The sequence below is a fragment of the Triticum aestivum genome, chromosome 3B, assembly GCF_018294505.1.
Source record: "Triticum aestivum cultivar Chinese Spring chromosome 3B, IWGSC CS RefSeq v2.1, whole genome shotgun sequence".
Lineage (NCBI taxonomy): Eukaryota > Viridiplantae > Streptophyta > Magnoliopsida > Poales > Poaceae > Triticum > Triticum aestivum.
This window is the reverse complement of record NC_057801.1, coordinates 247,271,326-247,286,927: the sequence shown is the minus strand read 5'-3', so window position 1 is coordinate 247,286,927 and position 15,602 is coordinate 247,271,326. Positions and strand designations below refer to the sequence as shown.

At 40.3% G+C, this 15,602-nt stretch overlaps 1 protein-coding gene across 2 annotated transcripts; it reads right to left on the bottom strand.

Annotated features, from left to right (window-relative positions):
• Positions 1–677: 677 nt before the first annotated feature.
• On the bottom strand, positions 678–4,378 carry LOC123065294 (BTB/POZ and MATH domain-containing protein 2). 2 transcript variants are annotated; one of them, XR_006430951.1, is made up of 2 exons: positions 3,046–4,378; positions 678–2,958 (listed from the first exon to the last, which is right to left on the bottom strand). XR_006430951.1 is itself a non-coding variant. In XM_044488628.1 (2 exons), exon 1 carries the CDS (start codon positions 4,247–4,249, stop codon positions 3,215–3,217), a length of 1,035 nt encoding a protein of 344 aa, XP_044344563.1. In that variant the 5' UTR covers positions 4,250–4,378; the 3' UTR covers positions 678–2,958; positions 3,195–3,214. The 2 variants fall into 2 exon arrangements, 1 of the variants encoding a protein (XP_044344563.1); XM_044488628.1 differs by having other exon boundaries at positions 3,195–4,378.
• Between the last annotated feature and the right edge of the window lie 11,224 nt (positions 4,379–15,602).

Genomic DNA, 15,602 nt, shown 5'->3' with positions numbered 1-15,602 from the left:
ATAGAGCCTAGAAAAATTATTCTCAACTCGAAGTGCAATGTTGTAAATTCATTTTATTTATACAGCTAGTTTGGACCTAATAATAATTCCCTTAAATATTTGTAGAGTTTACTTAATTACCAAGATTGTATTTATCCACTCCAAATGACATCTTAACATTTTCTCACTCCTTTCATAAGGAATATAAGTAATATTATGTTCTCTTTTATTTCTTTGAGTTGAAAATAGTTTAAATTTAAATGTTCTTGAATATTCAAATACGCATTTGAATAATAAGATGCAAATTAATGCTTTTATAAACGTCCTAATAAAATTGGGATGTTATACATCGTGTGTGGTCTTTGTGGTTGTTGCTAGAAACCCATGGTGCTTTGATGCGTCATCCATATCCATTTCAAGTGTCATATCCTACACTGATCTAAACGGTCTTATATTTCTTTACAGGGAGAGTACCTTTTACGAAGTGATCTAAATGATCTTATATTTATTTACGGAGGGAGTACGTAGTTCTACATTTTCAATTCATTTCCCTGTGATTTATACATATTACTTTATATTGGAGCTTAAATTCTTCAATTTAAGAAAAAAAAGTCTCAAATGTGAATCACTAAAAGAAAATTAATAGAACAAGCATATAAACAACAATTTTAAGAAAATGCTTGTTTGCTTGCCCTAATTCAGAGAGCATTTAAAATCTCAAATGTTAAATCAAAGGTGCATGTCCATTGACCCTGCAAGTTGAAGGCACATTCTCTAGTAGTCGAGAAGTCCATATCACCCCTTGAAATCGTTTTAGGGTTCAGATAACAATCTTGGACTTTGATTTGGTTCATTTAACCATGTGAACTCTGAGAACCGTTCACTTGACAACCCCCTTCTCTCGGTTCTGTGCTAGTCTGCTGTGCCAAATCACATAATTTCTCTCTCCTCCCAGCTATATGCCTATGTCATCTCTTTTCTGTCTCCTTGTAATAACCAAAACTAAAAGATAGGTTTCTCTCAAGTTGTATGCTAATTTTTTGAACATATTTTTTAAACCTATTACATAAAACTTTGACAAAATTATAGTGAACGAGGAATAGTTCAGTGACCAAATGTTATTCAGATAAACTTAATATTTCAGTTTCATGTTTAAATGTTGGGTTTAAAAAAGCAAACTGCACACAAACAAACAAATAACCAATGACCGACTATTATTCAGTGAACATCTGGTCAAACAAAGAGAAAAATATTTACGCAACAAGTTGAAACATGGAACTGCATGGTAGATTAGGAGGGTAACTTGACAAAATTAGGAAGGAATATATCTACTATTTTAAAATTAAACCAAGTCAGAGTAACTTGACTAAAGGGAGAAAACCTGACCTTCTTTTCAGAGTATTATGCTGGACTTTCAGAGAAAACAACTTAGGTCTGAAAAAAGAGGGAGGTGCAGACTTCCAGATGTCATTAGTAACTTTCAATAGACTTCAATAAAACATTTATATCTAATCGCTGGAAAACGTGGTGAATCATAGACCTCTAATTTTAACTGAACTAATTTCATATACACCTAAGAGAACCACTGTATCATGCGGTCTTACAGTACTATCAAAAGCAAGTAGATTTTCTGGGCATCAAAATATTGTGAAATACAGCTGCAATCTTTGATGTCACTATAAGCTACACTTATTGTTCCATCTCGCAACAAATTCTATGTGTTCCTCAAGGTGAATAATTATATAAAAGACTTCTGCATTGACCTTTGTGTTAGTACTGTGAAACATGGCTGGTAGCACTAAATTGTCAAGCTCCTGTGGAGATGGTTCAACACTACTTAGAAACGTTAGAAATAGTAAAACTAATCAATTGATTTTGCCTTAGATGTAATAATACGCCTTTGAGGAAAATGGTTGAACTATTTCTAGGGTTTTGGGTCAGCACACAATTGCAACATTAAATGATCCATGTAGACTTGCTAATAGGTATGAATACTATCCTAAGGTGAGAATGACTTGCAATCCTGCTTGGTACATACATGCTGCGGCAAATACAAAAAATATCTCAATCAATCAAACTGATTAATAATCTCGTCACATACAAATCAGATTGAGAATACTTTTGAAAAAGATATTCAGTTGCTTCCCTGCCCCAAATTCCTACAAATTAAAGGGAACAGAAATCACCTCTGTAAATAACAACTAAATCCCGACTTGCCTGACATGCACCAAGTTCCAAAGTTTGCTTTGATGCGTTCCTGTAGACGGTAGGGCTGCATATAACCTGTTACGAACAATACTTTCCCCAGTTTTTTACATGCTTCTTCATTATTGCGTTCCTTCTGTATCAAAATGATTAATTTACAACACAAGGGGTACTTTCAAATGTCAACTTTTATTCGATATTTTATTCCTCAAGGATATGCAGGTGCATTAACATACTGCACTCTTCCAATTAGTTACTGTCATATAGTACAAATGTGTTTCATTCAAAGTAATAGCATGATATAGGCCAGTTGCCCAATACTGTGATGTACCGATGATGTTTATATAACAGTATAGATGGATGATGTGGTGGTACTCAATCATTTTATAGGTTAGATTGATTACTTATTTCATTTTATATTTGTAAAAGAATTAAAAGCTTACCGATGGGTCAACTTTTTATGGATTCAGTCTCAACTTTTCAGGTAATAAGTAAAATAAAAACTGAAACCAATTGGAGGATGCAAGAACAGAAAAGTACCTGGCAAAGGAAATTGAACACCTTCCAGTGCAAGAATTATTGTTTCAAATGCACCCCTATTATTTTACAACACGAGTTCGAAAATGTGGCATTCATTCTCCCGTTTCGAATTTCATATTATGACGAAATGTTCCCATATAATCACATTAACACACTCCTGTCCCACTCTTGTCGCATTTTGCTGCTTATTCGTTACGGCAGATATCATCATTGAAGTGAGTAGCATACACTAGCCTGCACATGTAGTGTGGTAATTAAAACCTATGACAAAATTTTCGAACAGACAATTAAACACTCATATATATTGTTTAGCAACAATACCATTTGCGCTAAAAGGATAAGTATGCAACATCTTGACAAACGAAAAACATTAGCAGAGTAATACTGTTTTCCACCAAAGCTTCAGATATATTAAAATAAACTAATCCTTCATCAAACAAGTAGCAAGATATGTATGTGACTTAACACACATGCCAATGTGAAATGAAGACTATATCATGTACAGCCTAGTTGCCTTCTCCCACAGTTCCAGTAAAGCCAAAGGACAGGTTCTTTTGAGCTCATCATATCCCTGGCTTGCTATTATATCATCCACTTTACCCAAAGAGGCAATAAATTCAATGCAAGCATCAGTCAACTTGTTGCAGTGATGCTGATCAGCCAAAGGCAGTGTAGTCACCACGGTCTTCGAATCTATGTTCTTGCAAAGGATGCTTTCACATATGATCTTCAGTCTTTCCATGGCATAGCGATCCGCGGCTACAAGCAAATGTCCAATAATCTCTTTGTACTCATCTTGATCTTGGTAAAGATCATGCATGGTGGGCAACGAATCGGTGTATATAAAATGGAGCAGGGCCTCGAAGACTGCAGGTTGCATGTCGCCGATGATAACGCGACCCATATCATTTTCCCTCAAGGCACCGTACAACTCTGCCTTAAACACCGGTGACCGCATCGCGAGCACTGTCTTGTGGGCAGGAAAAGCCTCCCCTTGAACCTCGAAGGTGACATCGGTGCCCTCTTTCCCTTGCCACAGCTTCCTGAGGTGATCCGTGATGTCGGATGGCGGCAACGGCACCTCAACAAATGATTTGGGCGCTTCCGTGCAGATAGTGATGGTACACTCAATTGTGAGGCGATCGCCGCCGCGAAGGTAAGGCGACGCCTCGAGGTCGCTCTTCCTCATGAACTCGGGATGGCCGAAGCACGTCCGGTCGCCAGAGTCGAATTCTGCGGCGACCGTCCTCATCGTACGAGGCGGCGTTGATCCAGTGATGTCCACCAAACTGAGCTCGAAGGTTGCCCTCACCTTGGCCTTCTTGCTGACTAAAAAGAGATAGACCGCCACATAGCCTCCGGAATGCCCAAACACTCCTTCCTCATAGAAACGAATCTGCCAGTCGTAAGCGCCGACGGTGAATACTTCCGATGATTGTACGTCGAGGCTAACTCCGCCGTACCCTGAGACCTCGAACACGAGCGAGCCCCGCCCCGCACGTCGCGTGGACGCCGTGCATCCCATCGCCGCTTCCGTTGTCCGGTTGTCTTGCTCGTGGTCGGGGTGGTGGCCGGTGGCGGGGGAGAAGGGTTTCTTAGGGTTTCTTATTAGGGTTTTCCATTTGTATGGAGGGTGGGCCGAGAAGCGGAAGGAAAGAGGGTTGGGCCGGGAAGCGGAACGCGCTTCGCTATCCTCTCTAAAATCGGGCCCAGGAATCCGAGTCCAGCCCTGGCCGAATCAAATCGTCTCACGTCCCGTTAAAAGCCGACATCAATCGGACCTCCCAAGCACCGAAGCGCTGGCACCGACGACAAACAACTACTCCCTCTGAGTGCCAAAAACATTCTTATATTATGAAACGGAGGGAGTAGTTCCTCGGATTATCTACAGTAATGCCTACTACTAGCAGTTAATACACTTGTGAATATCTAGTGATCTAAACGCTTTTATTTTAATTTACAGAGGGAGTATCATATAATCTTGGAGGAACTCTGACTTCTCATATTCAGTTTTACAGATGAGGAGCCATCAAATGCGCAAAGCACATCATCAGACCATACCCATGGGAATTCAATCTAGAAGAAGGCGAGCTCAGACGTTAAATTGGGAGACCTTCCAAATGTATGTCAAATTTCCCTTTTTTTGATATACAGTCGAGTACAGCTATAACTTGTAATCTCAAGCATCTATATTCCGTTGACGTAGGATGTGATGTGCACAATTTTGTCAAAGTTGCCTCCTAAAGAGATTTCAAGGGCCAGTGTTTTATCAAGTCACTGGAGATCTATCCGCGATGTTTCTTGCCACAAATTATGTTTCACTGGTGCTGCTGGGTGTTGCCGCGATAGTTTTTTAAGAAAAGAATATTGTGAATACATGCAGAAATTTATCAATGATGTCAATGCAGTCTTGAGAAATTTCCACGGCACGGTGGTCAAAGAATTCCATGTCAAATTCGAATTTGACATCATGCTGGCTACTCATCTCAATAACTGGGTTGATTTTGTTGTGTCATCACAGACAAAGAGCATTGTTGTCTACTTAAACCCTGTTAACAAGGCAGTTTGAGATATCTTTCGTTACATATTTCCATTTCACCTTTTGGATATTGAAAGCATATCACGTCTAAAATATATTCAACTTAGCTTTGCATCCTTCAGACCACCATTCGAATTCAATGGTTTCCCAAGCCTAAGAAAGCTTGACCTGGAATTCGTGGATATCACTAGAAAAGAGCTTCAAGTCATATTGAGGGAAGAACTAGATGGAGCATTAGCCAGGCGGTTATCATTTGGGTAAGATTTGTCCTTTGATGGGACAATAAAAATATATTTAACTCCAGATGCTTCTATGAGGTATACCAATGGGATAACCAACATGAGAGGACGCTCAGACGTACAAAGGGGATAGAACATTGCCATTAACTCAATTTGGTGTAAGGTTCAGAATTTATCTTGCTCGGCCAAGTAAAAAAACAGTTCGCGTACTTTGCTTGGCACCCTTCCATACCGTGTTTTGCTTGCCAATAGGCATTTGAAGGTGCTGCCTCAATGTCCCTCATGCTCTTAAGGATCGGATGATACAAAGCAACTGTTTTCTCGGTGTAGAAAGTGATGGAAGTTTGGAGAGTGTTGAGGCTGGTGAAAGGAAACATGCTACGCCACAAAAAGAATACATGTATGAACATGCCTATGAACACTATGAGATTGAGTTTCAGTGCCTTAAGGCACCTGCCTTTGTGTGCATGACATGTGGGCCCAACAGATAGCTGACCCACATGTCACACACCCAAAGGTAGGTGCAGTCACGGCACCGAAGCTGCATCCAACACTATGGAGGTTATTGGTAACGATGATCTCACCAGCAATCAACACAGTGGAAGAGGAAGAAGAGTTGATGAAGCTTGCCGATTTCCACGTCTAAGTTAATTATATCCCAGCAAAGAGAATTTTCTTCGGGATGATCTGTTGATCTATTGTCGAAGAGGACGACACTTCTGAGGTACCCGCACGTACTGATCTAGCAGTACCGCAACACTTCATGGAATCAGCAAGAAGAATTGAGGGAGAACTAGATGGAGCATTAGCCAGGCGGTTATCATTTGGGTAATATTTGCCCTTTGATGGGACAATAAAATATATATTTAACTTCAGATGCTTCTATGAGGTATACCAATGGGATAACCAACATGAGAGGAAGCTCGGACGTACCAAGGGGATAGAACATTGCCATTAACTCAATTTGGTGTAAGGTTCATAATTTATCTTGCCCGGCCAAGTAAAAAACAGTTCGCTACTTTGCTTGGCACCCTTCCCTACCGTGTTTTGCTTGCCAATAGGCATTTGAAGGTGCTGCCTCAATGTCCCTCATGCTCTTAGGGATCGAAGGATACAAAGCAACTGTTTTCTCGGTGTAGAAAACGATGGAAGTTTGGAGAGTGTTGAGGCTGGTGAAGGGAAACGTGCTACGCCACAAAAAAGAATACATGTACGAACATGCCTATGAACACTATGGGACTGAGTTTCAGTGTCTTAAGGCACCTGCCTTTGTGTGCATGACATGTGGGCCCAACAGATGGTTGGCCCACATGTTACACACCCAAAGGTAGGTGCAGTCACGGCACCGAAGCTGCATTCGACACTCTGGAGGTTACTGATAACGATGATCTCACCAACAATCAACACGGTGGAAGAGGAAGAAGAGTTGGTGAAGCTTGCCGATTTCCACGTCTAAGTTATTTATATCCCAGCCACGAGAATTTTCTCCGGGATGATCCGTTGATCTATTGTCGAAGAGGACGACACTTTCGAGGTACCCGCGCGTACTGATCTAGCAGTACCGCATCACTCCATGGAATCAGCAAGAAGAATTGAGGGAAGAACTAGATGGAGCATTGATGTCTACTACACAACCTTCTTCTTGTAGACGTTGTTGGGCCTGCAAGTGCACAAGTTTGTAGGACAGTAGCAAATTTCCCTCAAGTGGATGACCTAAGGTTTATCAATCCGTAGGAGGCGTAGGATGAAGATGGTCTCTCTCAAACAACCCTGCAACCAAATAACAAAGAGTCTCTTGTGTCCCCAACACACCCAATACAATGGTAAATTGTATAGGTGCACTAGTTCGGCGAAGAGATGGTGATACAAGTGCAATATGGATGGTAGATAAAGGTATTTGTAATCTGAAATAATAAAAACAGCAAGGTAACAAGTGATAAACGTGAGCGTAAATGGTATTGCAATGATAGGAAACAAGGCCTAGGGTTCACACTTTCACTAGTGCAAGTTCTCTCAACAATAATAACATAGATAGATAATATAACAAGCCCTCAACATGCAACAAAGAGTCACTCCAAAGCCACTAATAGCGGAGAACAAACGTAGAGATTATGGTAGGGTACGAAACCACCTCAAAGCTATTCTTTCGGATCAATCTATAAAAGAGTTCGTACTAGAATAACACCTTAAGACACAAATCAACCAAAACCCTAATGTCACCTAGATACTCCATTGTCACCTCAAGTATCCATGGGCATGATTATATGATATGCATCACACAATCTCAGATTCATCCAACTAACATAAAAGTACTTCAAAGAGTGCCCCAAAGTTTCTACCAGAGAGTGAAGAACGTGTGCCACCCCCTATGCATAGGTTCCCAATGTCACGAAACCCGCAAGTTGATCACCAAAACATACATCAAGTGGCACATGATATCCCATTGTCACCACAGATAATCACGGCAAGACATACATCAAGTGTTCTCATAAAAGACTCAATCCGATAAGATAACTTCAAAGGGGAAACTCAGTTCATCACAAGAGAGTAGAGGGGGAGAAACATCATAAGATCCAGCTACAATAGCAAAGCTCGGGATACATCAAGATCGTGCCATAGAGGAACACGAGAGAGAGAGATCAAACACATAGCTACTAGTACATGCCCTCAGCCCCGAGGGTGAACTACTCCCTCCTCGTCATGGATAGCGCCGGGATGATGAAGATGGCCACCGGTGAAGGATCCTCCCTCCGGCAGGGTGTCGGAACGGGCTCCCGGGAGGTTTTTGGTGGCTACAGAGGCTTGCGACAGTGGAACTCCCGATCTATCTTCTGTTCTGGAAGTTTTAGGGTACAAGAGCATATATGGGTGCGGGGGGTACGTCGGAGGAGCTACGGGGGGCCCACGAGGTAGGGGGCGCGCCCGGGGGGGAGGGGGGCGCCCCCACCCTCGTGGGCAGCCCGTATCTCTCCTGACGTGCACTCCAAGTTCCCTGGGTTGCTTTTCTTCCAAAAATAACTTCTCCAGTTGATTTCGTTCCATTTTGACTCTGTCTGATATTCCTTTTCCGCGAAACACTGAAATAGGCATAAAACAGCAAATCTGGGCTGGACCTCCGGTTAATAGGTTAGTCCCAAAAATAATATAAAAGTGGATAATAAAGCCCAATATTGCCCAAAACGGTAGATAAAGTAGCATGGAGCAATCAAAAATTATAGATACGTTGGAGACGTATCAAGCATCCCCAAGCTTAATTCCTGCTTGTCCTCGAGTAGGTAAATGATAAAAAAGAATTTTTGATGTGGAGTGATACTTTGGCATAATTTCAATGTAAATCTTTTTAATTGTGATATGAATATTCATATCCGAAAGATTCAAGACAAAAGTTCATATTGACATAAAAATAATAATACTTCAAGCATACTAATCGAAGTAATCATGTCTTCTCAAAATAACATGGCAAAAGAAAGTTCATCCCTACAAAATCATATAGTTAGGCTATGCTTCATTTTCGTCACACAAAGATGTTCCCAACTTCTATACCCCCGATGACAAGCCAAGCAATTGTTTCATACTTAAATAATCTCAAACTTTTTCAACCTTCACGCAATACATGAGCGCGAGCCATGCCTATAGCACTATGGGTGGAATAGAATATGATGATGGGGATTGCGTGGAGAAGACAAAAAAGGAGAAAGTCTCACATTGATGAGGATAATCAACGGGCTATGGAGATTCCCATCAATTGATGTCAACATGAGGAGTAGGGATTGCCATGCAACGGATGCACTAGAGCTATGAATGCTCAACAAAATAAAACTAGTGGGTGTGCATCCAACTCGCTTGCTCATGAAGACCTAGGGCATTTGAGGAGACCCATCGTAGGAATATACAAGCCAAGTTCTATAATGAAAAATTCCCACTAGTATAAAAAGACAACTTATGAGACTCACTACATGAAGAACAAGGTGCTACTTTGAAGCACAATATATGAGACTCATTACATGAAGGACAAGGTGCTACTTTGAAGCACAAGTGTGGAAAAAGAGATAGTAGCATTGCCCCCTTTTTTTATTATTGTTTTTTTTTGCCTTTCTCTTTTTTTTTGGGAAATGCTCTAATAATGATGATCATCACACTTCTATTGATTACAACATAAGCATTACAACTCGAAACTTAGAATAAGATATGACTCTATATGAATGCCTCCGGCGGTGTACCGGGATGGCGCAATGAATCAAGAGTGACATGTATGAAAAATAATGCATGGTGGCTTTGCCACAAATACGATGTCAACTACATGATCATGCAATGGCAATATGACAAAAGTAATGTATGTCATGATGATGATGAACGGAATGGTGGAAAGTTGCATGGCAATATATCTCGAAATGGCTATGGAAATGCCATAATAGGTAGGTATGGTGGCTGTTTTGAGGAAGATATAAGGAGGTTTATGTGTGATAGAGCGTATCGTATCACGGGGTTTGGATGCACCGGTGAAGTTTGCACCAACTCTCAAAGTGAGAAAGGGCAATGCACGGTACCGAAGAGGCTAGCAAAGGCGGAAAGGTGAGAGTGCGTATAATCCATGGACTCAACATTAGTCAAAAGAACTCATATACTTATTGCAAAAATTTAGAAGTCATCAAAAATCAAGTACTACGCGCATGCTCTTAGGGGGATAGATTGGTAGGAAAAGACCATCGCTCGTCCCCGACCGCCACTCATAAGGATGCACAAGCCAGGTACACTTCATGTTTCAAATTTGTTACACAACTTTAACCATACGTGCATGCTACGGGACTTGCTAACTTCAACACAAGCATTCTTTGAATTCATAATCACCCAACTAGCATGACTTTAATATCACTACCTCCATATCTCAAAACAATTATCAAGTATCAAACTTTTCTTAGTATTCAACACACTCATAAGAAAGTTTCACATATCTTGAATACCAAGTATATTAATATTGAGCAAATTACCATGCTATTAATGACTCTCAAAATAATTTAAGTGAAGTATGAGAGTTCATCTATTTCTTCAAAATAAAACTACCACCATGCTCTATAAGGGATAAGTGATGCACTAGAGCAAATGACAAACTACTCCGAAAGAAATAAGTGAAGGTCAATGAGTAGCTAAATAATTATGCAACTATGCGGAGACTCTCTCTCAATTAATAATTTCAGATCTTGATACTTTATTCAAACAGCAAGCAAAGCTAAAGAAAACTACATTGCAAGGATAGCACAACTCATGTGAAGAAGCAAAAATTTAGGCTCAACCAATACTAACCGATAGTTATTGAAGAAGAAAGGTGGGATGCCTACCGGGGCATCCCCAAGCTTAGATGCTTGAGACTTCTTGAAATATTATATTGGGGTGCCTTGGGCATCCCCAAGCTTGAACTTTTGTGTCTCCTTAATTCCTCTCATATCATGGTTTCTCTTTTTATCAAAAGCTTAATTCACAACAAACTCAACAAGAACTCGTGAGATAGGATAGTATAAACCAATGCAAAACCTTATCATTTTCTACTGTAAAAAATCACTAAAATTATTATTCAACATTGCATACTAAATGCCTATGCATATTTAATACTCCTATCCTCAAATAGAATCATTAAACAAACAAACATATGCAAACAATGCAACCATAACAGCAATCTGCCAAAACAGTACAGTCTGTAAAGAATGCAAGAGTATCATTACTTCCCTGACTCCAAAAATTATGAAATAAAATTCCCACTGTAATAAATTTATCAGAGCTAAATATGCAAAAAGATTCAACATTATACCACTCTCTGACTTTTCTAGGGAATTTCTGCAACAGTGGTAAACTTTCTGTTTTCAAACAGCAACATGTATACTAGCAAAGTAAGCATGGCAAAGGCTATCCTTGACTTCTTTATTGAAACTAAAGATGCAAAACATTATTCTAACTAACAGCAAGCAAATACTAACAAAATAAAATGACGCTCCAAGCAAAACACATATCATGTGGTGAATAAAAATATAGCTCCAAGTAAAGTTACCGATGAACGAAGACGAAAGAGGGGATGCCTTCCGGGGCATCCCCAAGCTTAGGCTTTTGGCTATTCTTGGATATCTTGGGGTGCCTTGGGCATCCCCAAGCTTAGGCTCTTTGCCACTCCTTATTCCATAGTCCATCGAATCTTTACCAAAACTTGAAAACTTCACAACACAAAACTCAACAGAAAACTCGTAAGCTCCGTTAGTATAAGAAAACAAAACCACCACATAGGTACTGTAATGAACTCATTTTTAATTCATATTGGTGTAATATCTACTAATTTTAACTTCTCTATGGTTCATACCACTTAATACTAGCCATAGATGCATCAAAATAAGCAAACAACACATAGAAAACAGAATCTGTCAAAAATAGAACAGTCTGTAGTAATCTGTATCAAACGCATACTTCTGGAACTCCAAAAATCCTACCAAGTCCTAAGAAATTCGTGTACCAATCCAGAGAAAATATAATCAGATCAAAATCACGTTTCTGTGAATTAACAAAACTAATTTACTGGGTGCAAAAGTTTCTGATTTTCAGCAGGATCAACACAATTATCATCGTAAGCCATCCTAAAGGTCTTACTTGGCACTTTATTGAAACAAAAGCTATAAAACATGATTATTACAGTAGCATAATCATGTGGGCACACAAAAACAGTAAAGGTAAATATTGAGTTGTCTCCCAACAAGCGCTTTTCTTTAATGCCTTTCTAGCTAGGCATGATGATGACAATGATGCTCACATAAAAGATAAGAATTGAAACATAACGGGAGCATCATGAAGCACATGACTAGCACTTTTAAGTCTAACCCACTTCCTATGCATAAGGATTTTGTGAGCAAACAACTTATGGGAACAATAATCAACAAGCATAGGAAGGTAACACAAGCATAGCTTCAAGAATTTAAGCACATAGAGAGGAAACTTTATATTATTGCAATTCCTACAAGCATATGTTCCTCCCTCATAATAATTTTCAGTAGCATCATGAATAAATTCAACAGTATAACCAGCACCTAAAGCATTCTTTTCATGATCTACTAGCATAGAAAATTTACTACTCTCCTCATAAGCAAAATTCTTCTCATGAATAGTAGTGGGAGCAAACTCAACAAAATAACTATCATATGATTGAAAATTAAGATCAAGATGACAAGTTTCATGGTTATCATTATTCTTTAAAGCATACGTGTCATCACAATAATCATCATAGATAGGAGGCATGCTTTCATCATAGTAAATTTGCTCATCAAAGCTTGGGGGACAAAAAATATCATCTTCATCAAACATAGTTTCCCGAAGCTTGTGGCTTTGCATATCATTAGAATCATGGATATTCAAGAAATTCATACTAACAACATTGCAATCATGCTCATCATTCAAAGATTTAGTGCCAAACAATTTAGAGATTTCTTCTTCTAGCACTTGAGCACAATTATCCTTTCCATCATACTCACGAAAGATATTAAAAAGGTGAAGCGTATGAGACAAACTTAACTCCATTTTTTTTGTAATTTTCTTTTATAGACTAACTAGTGCTAAAACAAGAAAAAAAAGATTCAATTGCAAGATCTAAAGATATACCTTCACTTACCTAGCCTCCCCGGCAACGACGCCAGAAAAGAGCTTGATGTCTACTACACAACCTTCTTCTTGTAGACGTTGTTGGGCCTGCAAGTGCATAGGTTTGTAGGACGGTAGCCAATTTCCCTCAAGTGGATGACCTAAGGTTTATCAATCCGTAGGAGGCGTAGGATGAAGATGGTCTCTCTCAAACAACCCTGCAACCAAATAACAAAGAGTCTCTTGTGTCCCCAACACACCCAATACAATGGTAAATTGTATAGGTGCACTAGTTCGGCGAAGAGATGGTGATACAAGTGCAATATGGATGGTAGATAAAGGTATTTGTAATCTGAAATAATAAAAACAGCAAGGTAACAAGTGATAAACGTGAGCGTAAACGGTATTGCAATGATAGGAAACAAGGCCTAGGGTTCATACTTTCACTAGTGCAAGTTCTCTCAATAATAATAACATAGATAGATAATATAACAAGCCCTCAACATGCAACAAAGAGTCACTCCAAAGCCACTAATAGCGGAGAACAAACGTAGAGATTATGGTAGGGTATGAAACCACCTCAAAGCTATTCTTTCGGATCAATCTATAAAAGAGTTCGTACTAGAATAACACCTTAAGACACAAATCAACCAAAACCCTAATGTCACCTAGATACTCCATTGTCACCTCAAGTATCAATGGGCATGATTATACGATATGCATCACACAATCTCAGATTCATCCAACCAACATAAAAGTACTTCAAAGAGTGCCCCAAAGTTTCTACCGGAGAGTCAAGAACGTGTGCCAACCCCTATGCATAGGTTCCCAATGTCACGAAACCCGCAAGTTGATCACCAAAACATACATCAAGTGGCACATGATATCCCATTGTCACCACAGATAATCACGGCAAGACATACATCAAGTGTTCTCATAAAAGACTCAATCCGATAAGATAACTTTAAAGGGGAAACTCAATTCATCACAAGAGAGTAGAAGGGAAGAAGCATCATAAGATCCAACTACAATAGCAAAGCTCGGGATACATCAAGACCGTGCCATAGAGGAACACGAGAGAGAACACGAGAGAGAGATCAAACACATAGCTACTGGTACATACCCTCAGCCCCGAGGGTGAACTACTCCCTCCTCGTCATGGATAGCGTCGGGATGATGAAGATGTCCACCGGTGAAGGATCCTCCCTTCGGCAGGGTGCCGGAACGGGCTTCCGAGAGGTTTTTGGTGGCTACAGAGGCTTGCGGCGGCGGAACTCCCGATCTATCTTCTGTTCTGGAAGTTTTAGGGTACAAGAGTATATATGGGTGCAGGGGGTACGTCGGAGGAGCTACGGGGGCCCCATGAGGCAGGGGGCGCGCCGGGGGGGGCGCCCCCCACCCTCGTGGGCAACCTGTATCTCCCATGACGTGCACTCCAAGTTCTCTGGGTTGCTTCGTTCCATTTTGACTCCGTCTGATATTCCTTTTCCTCGAAACACTGAAATAGGCATAAAACAACAAATCTGGGCTGGGCCTCCGGTTAATAGGTTAGTCCCAAAAATAATATAAAAGTGGATAATAAAGCCCAATATTGCTCAAAACAGTAGGTAAAGTAGCATGGAGCAATCAAAAATTATAGATACGTTGGAGATATATCAAGCATTAGCCAGTCGGTTATCATTTGGGTAAGATTTGCCCTTTGATGGGACAATAAAATATATATTTAACTCCTGATGTTTCTGTGAGGTATACCAATGAGATAACCAACATGAGAGGAAGCTCAGACGTATAAAGGGGATAGAACATTGCCATTAACTCAATTTGGTGTAAGGTTCAGAATTTATCTTGCCCGGCCAAGTAAAAAAATAGTTCACGTACTTTGCTTGGCACCCTTCCCTACCGTGTTTTGCTTGCCAATAGGCATTTGAAGGTGTTGCCTCAATGTCCCTCATGCTCTTAAGGATCGGAGGATACAAAGCAACTGTTTTCTCAGTGTAGAAAGCGATGGAAGTTTGGAGAGTGTTGAGGCTGGTGAAGGGAAATGTGCTACGCCACAAAAAAAATACATGTACAAACATGCCTATGAACACTATGGGACTGAGTTTCAGTGTCTTAAGGCACCTGCCTTTGTGTGCATGACATGTGGGCCCAACAAATGGTTGGCCCACATGTCACACACCCAAAGGTAGGTGCAGCCACGGCACCGAAGCTACATTCGACACTCTGGAGGTTACTGATAACGATGATCTCACTAGCAATCAACACAGTGGAAGAGGAAGAAAAGTTGGTGAAGCTTGCCGATTTCCACGTCTAAGTTAATTATATCCCAGCCACGAGAATTTTCTCCGGGATGATCCGTTGATCTATTGTCGAAGAGGACGACACTTCTGAGGTACCCGCGCGTACTGATCTAGCAGTACCGCAACACTCCATGGAATCAGCAAGAAGAATTGAGGGAAGAACTAGATGGAGCATTAGCCATGCGGCAATCT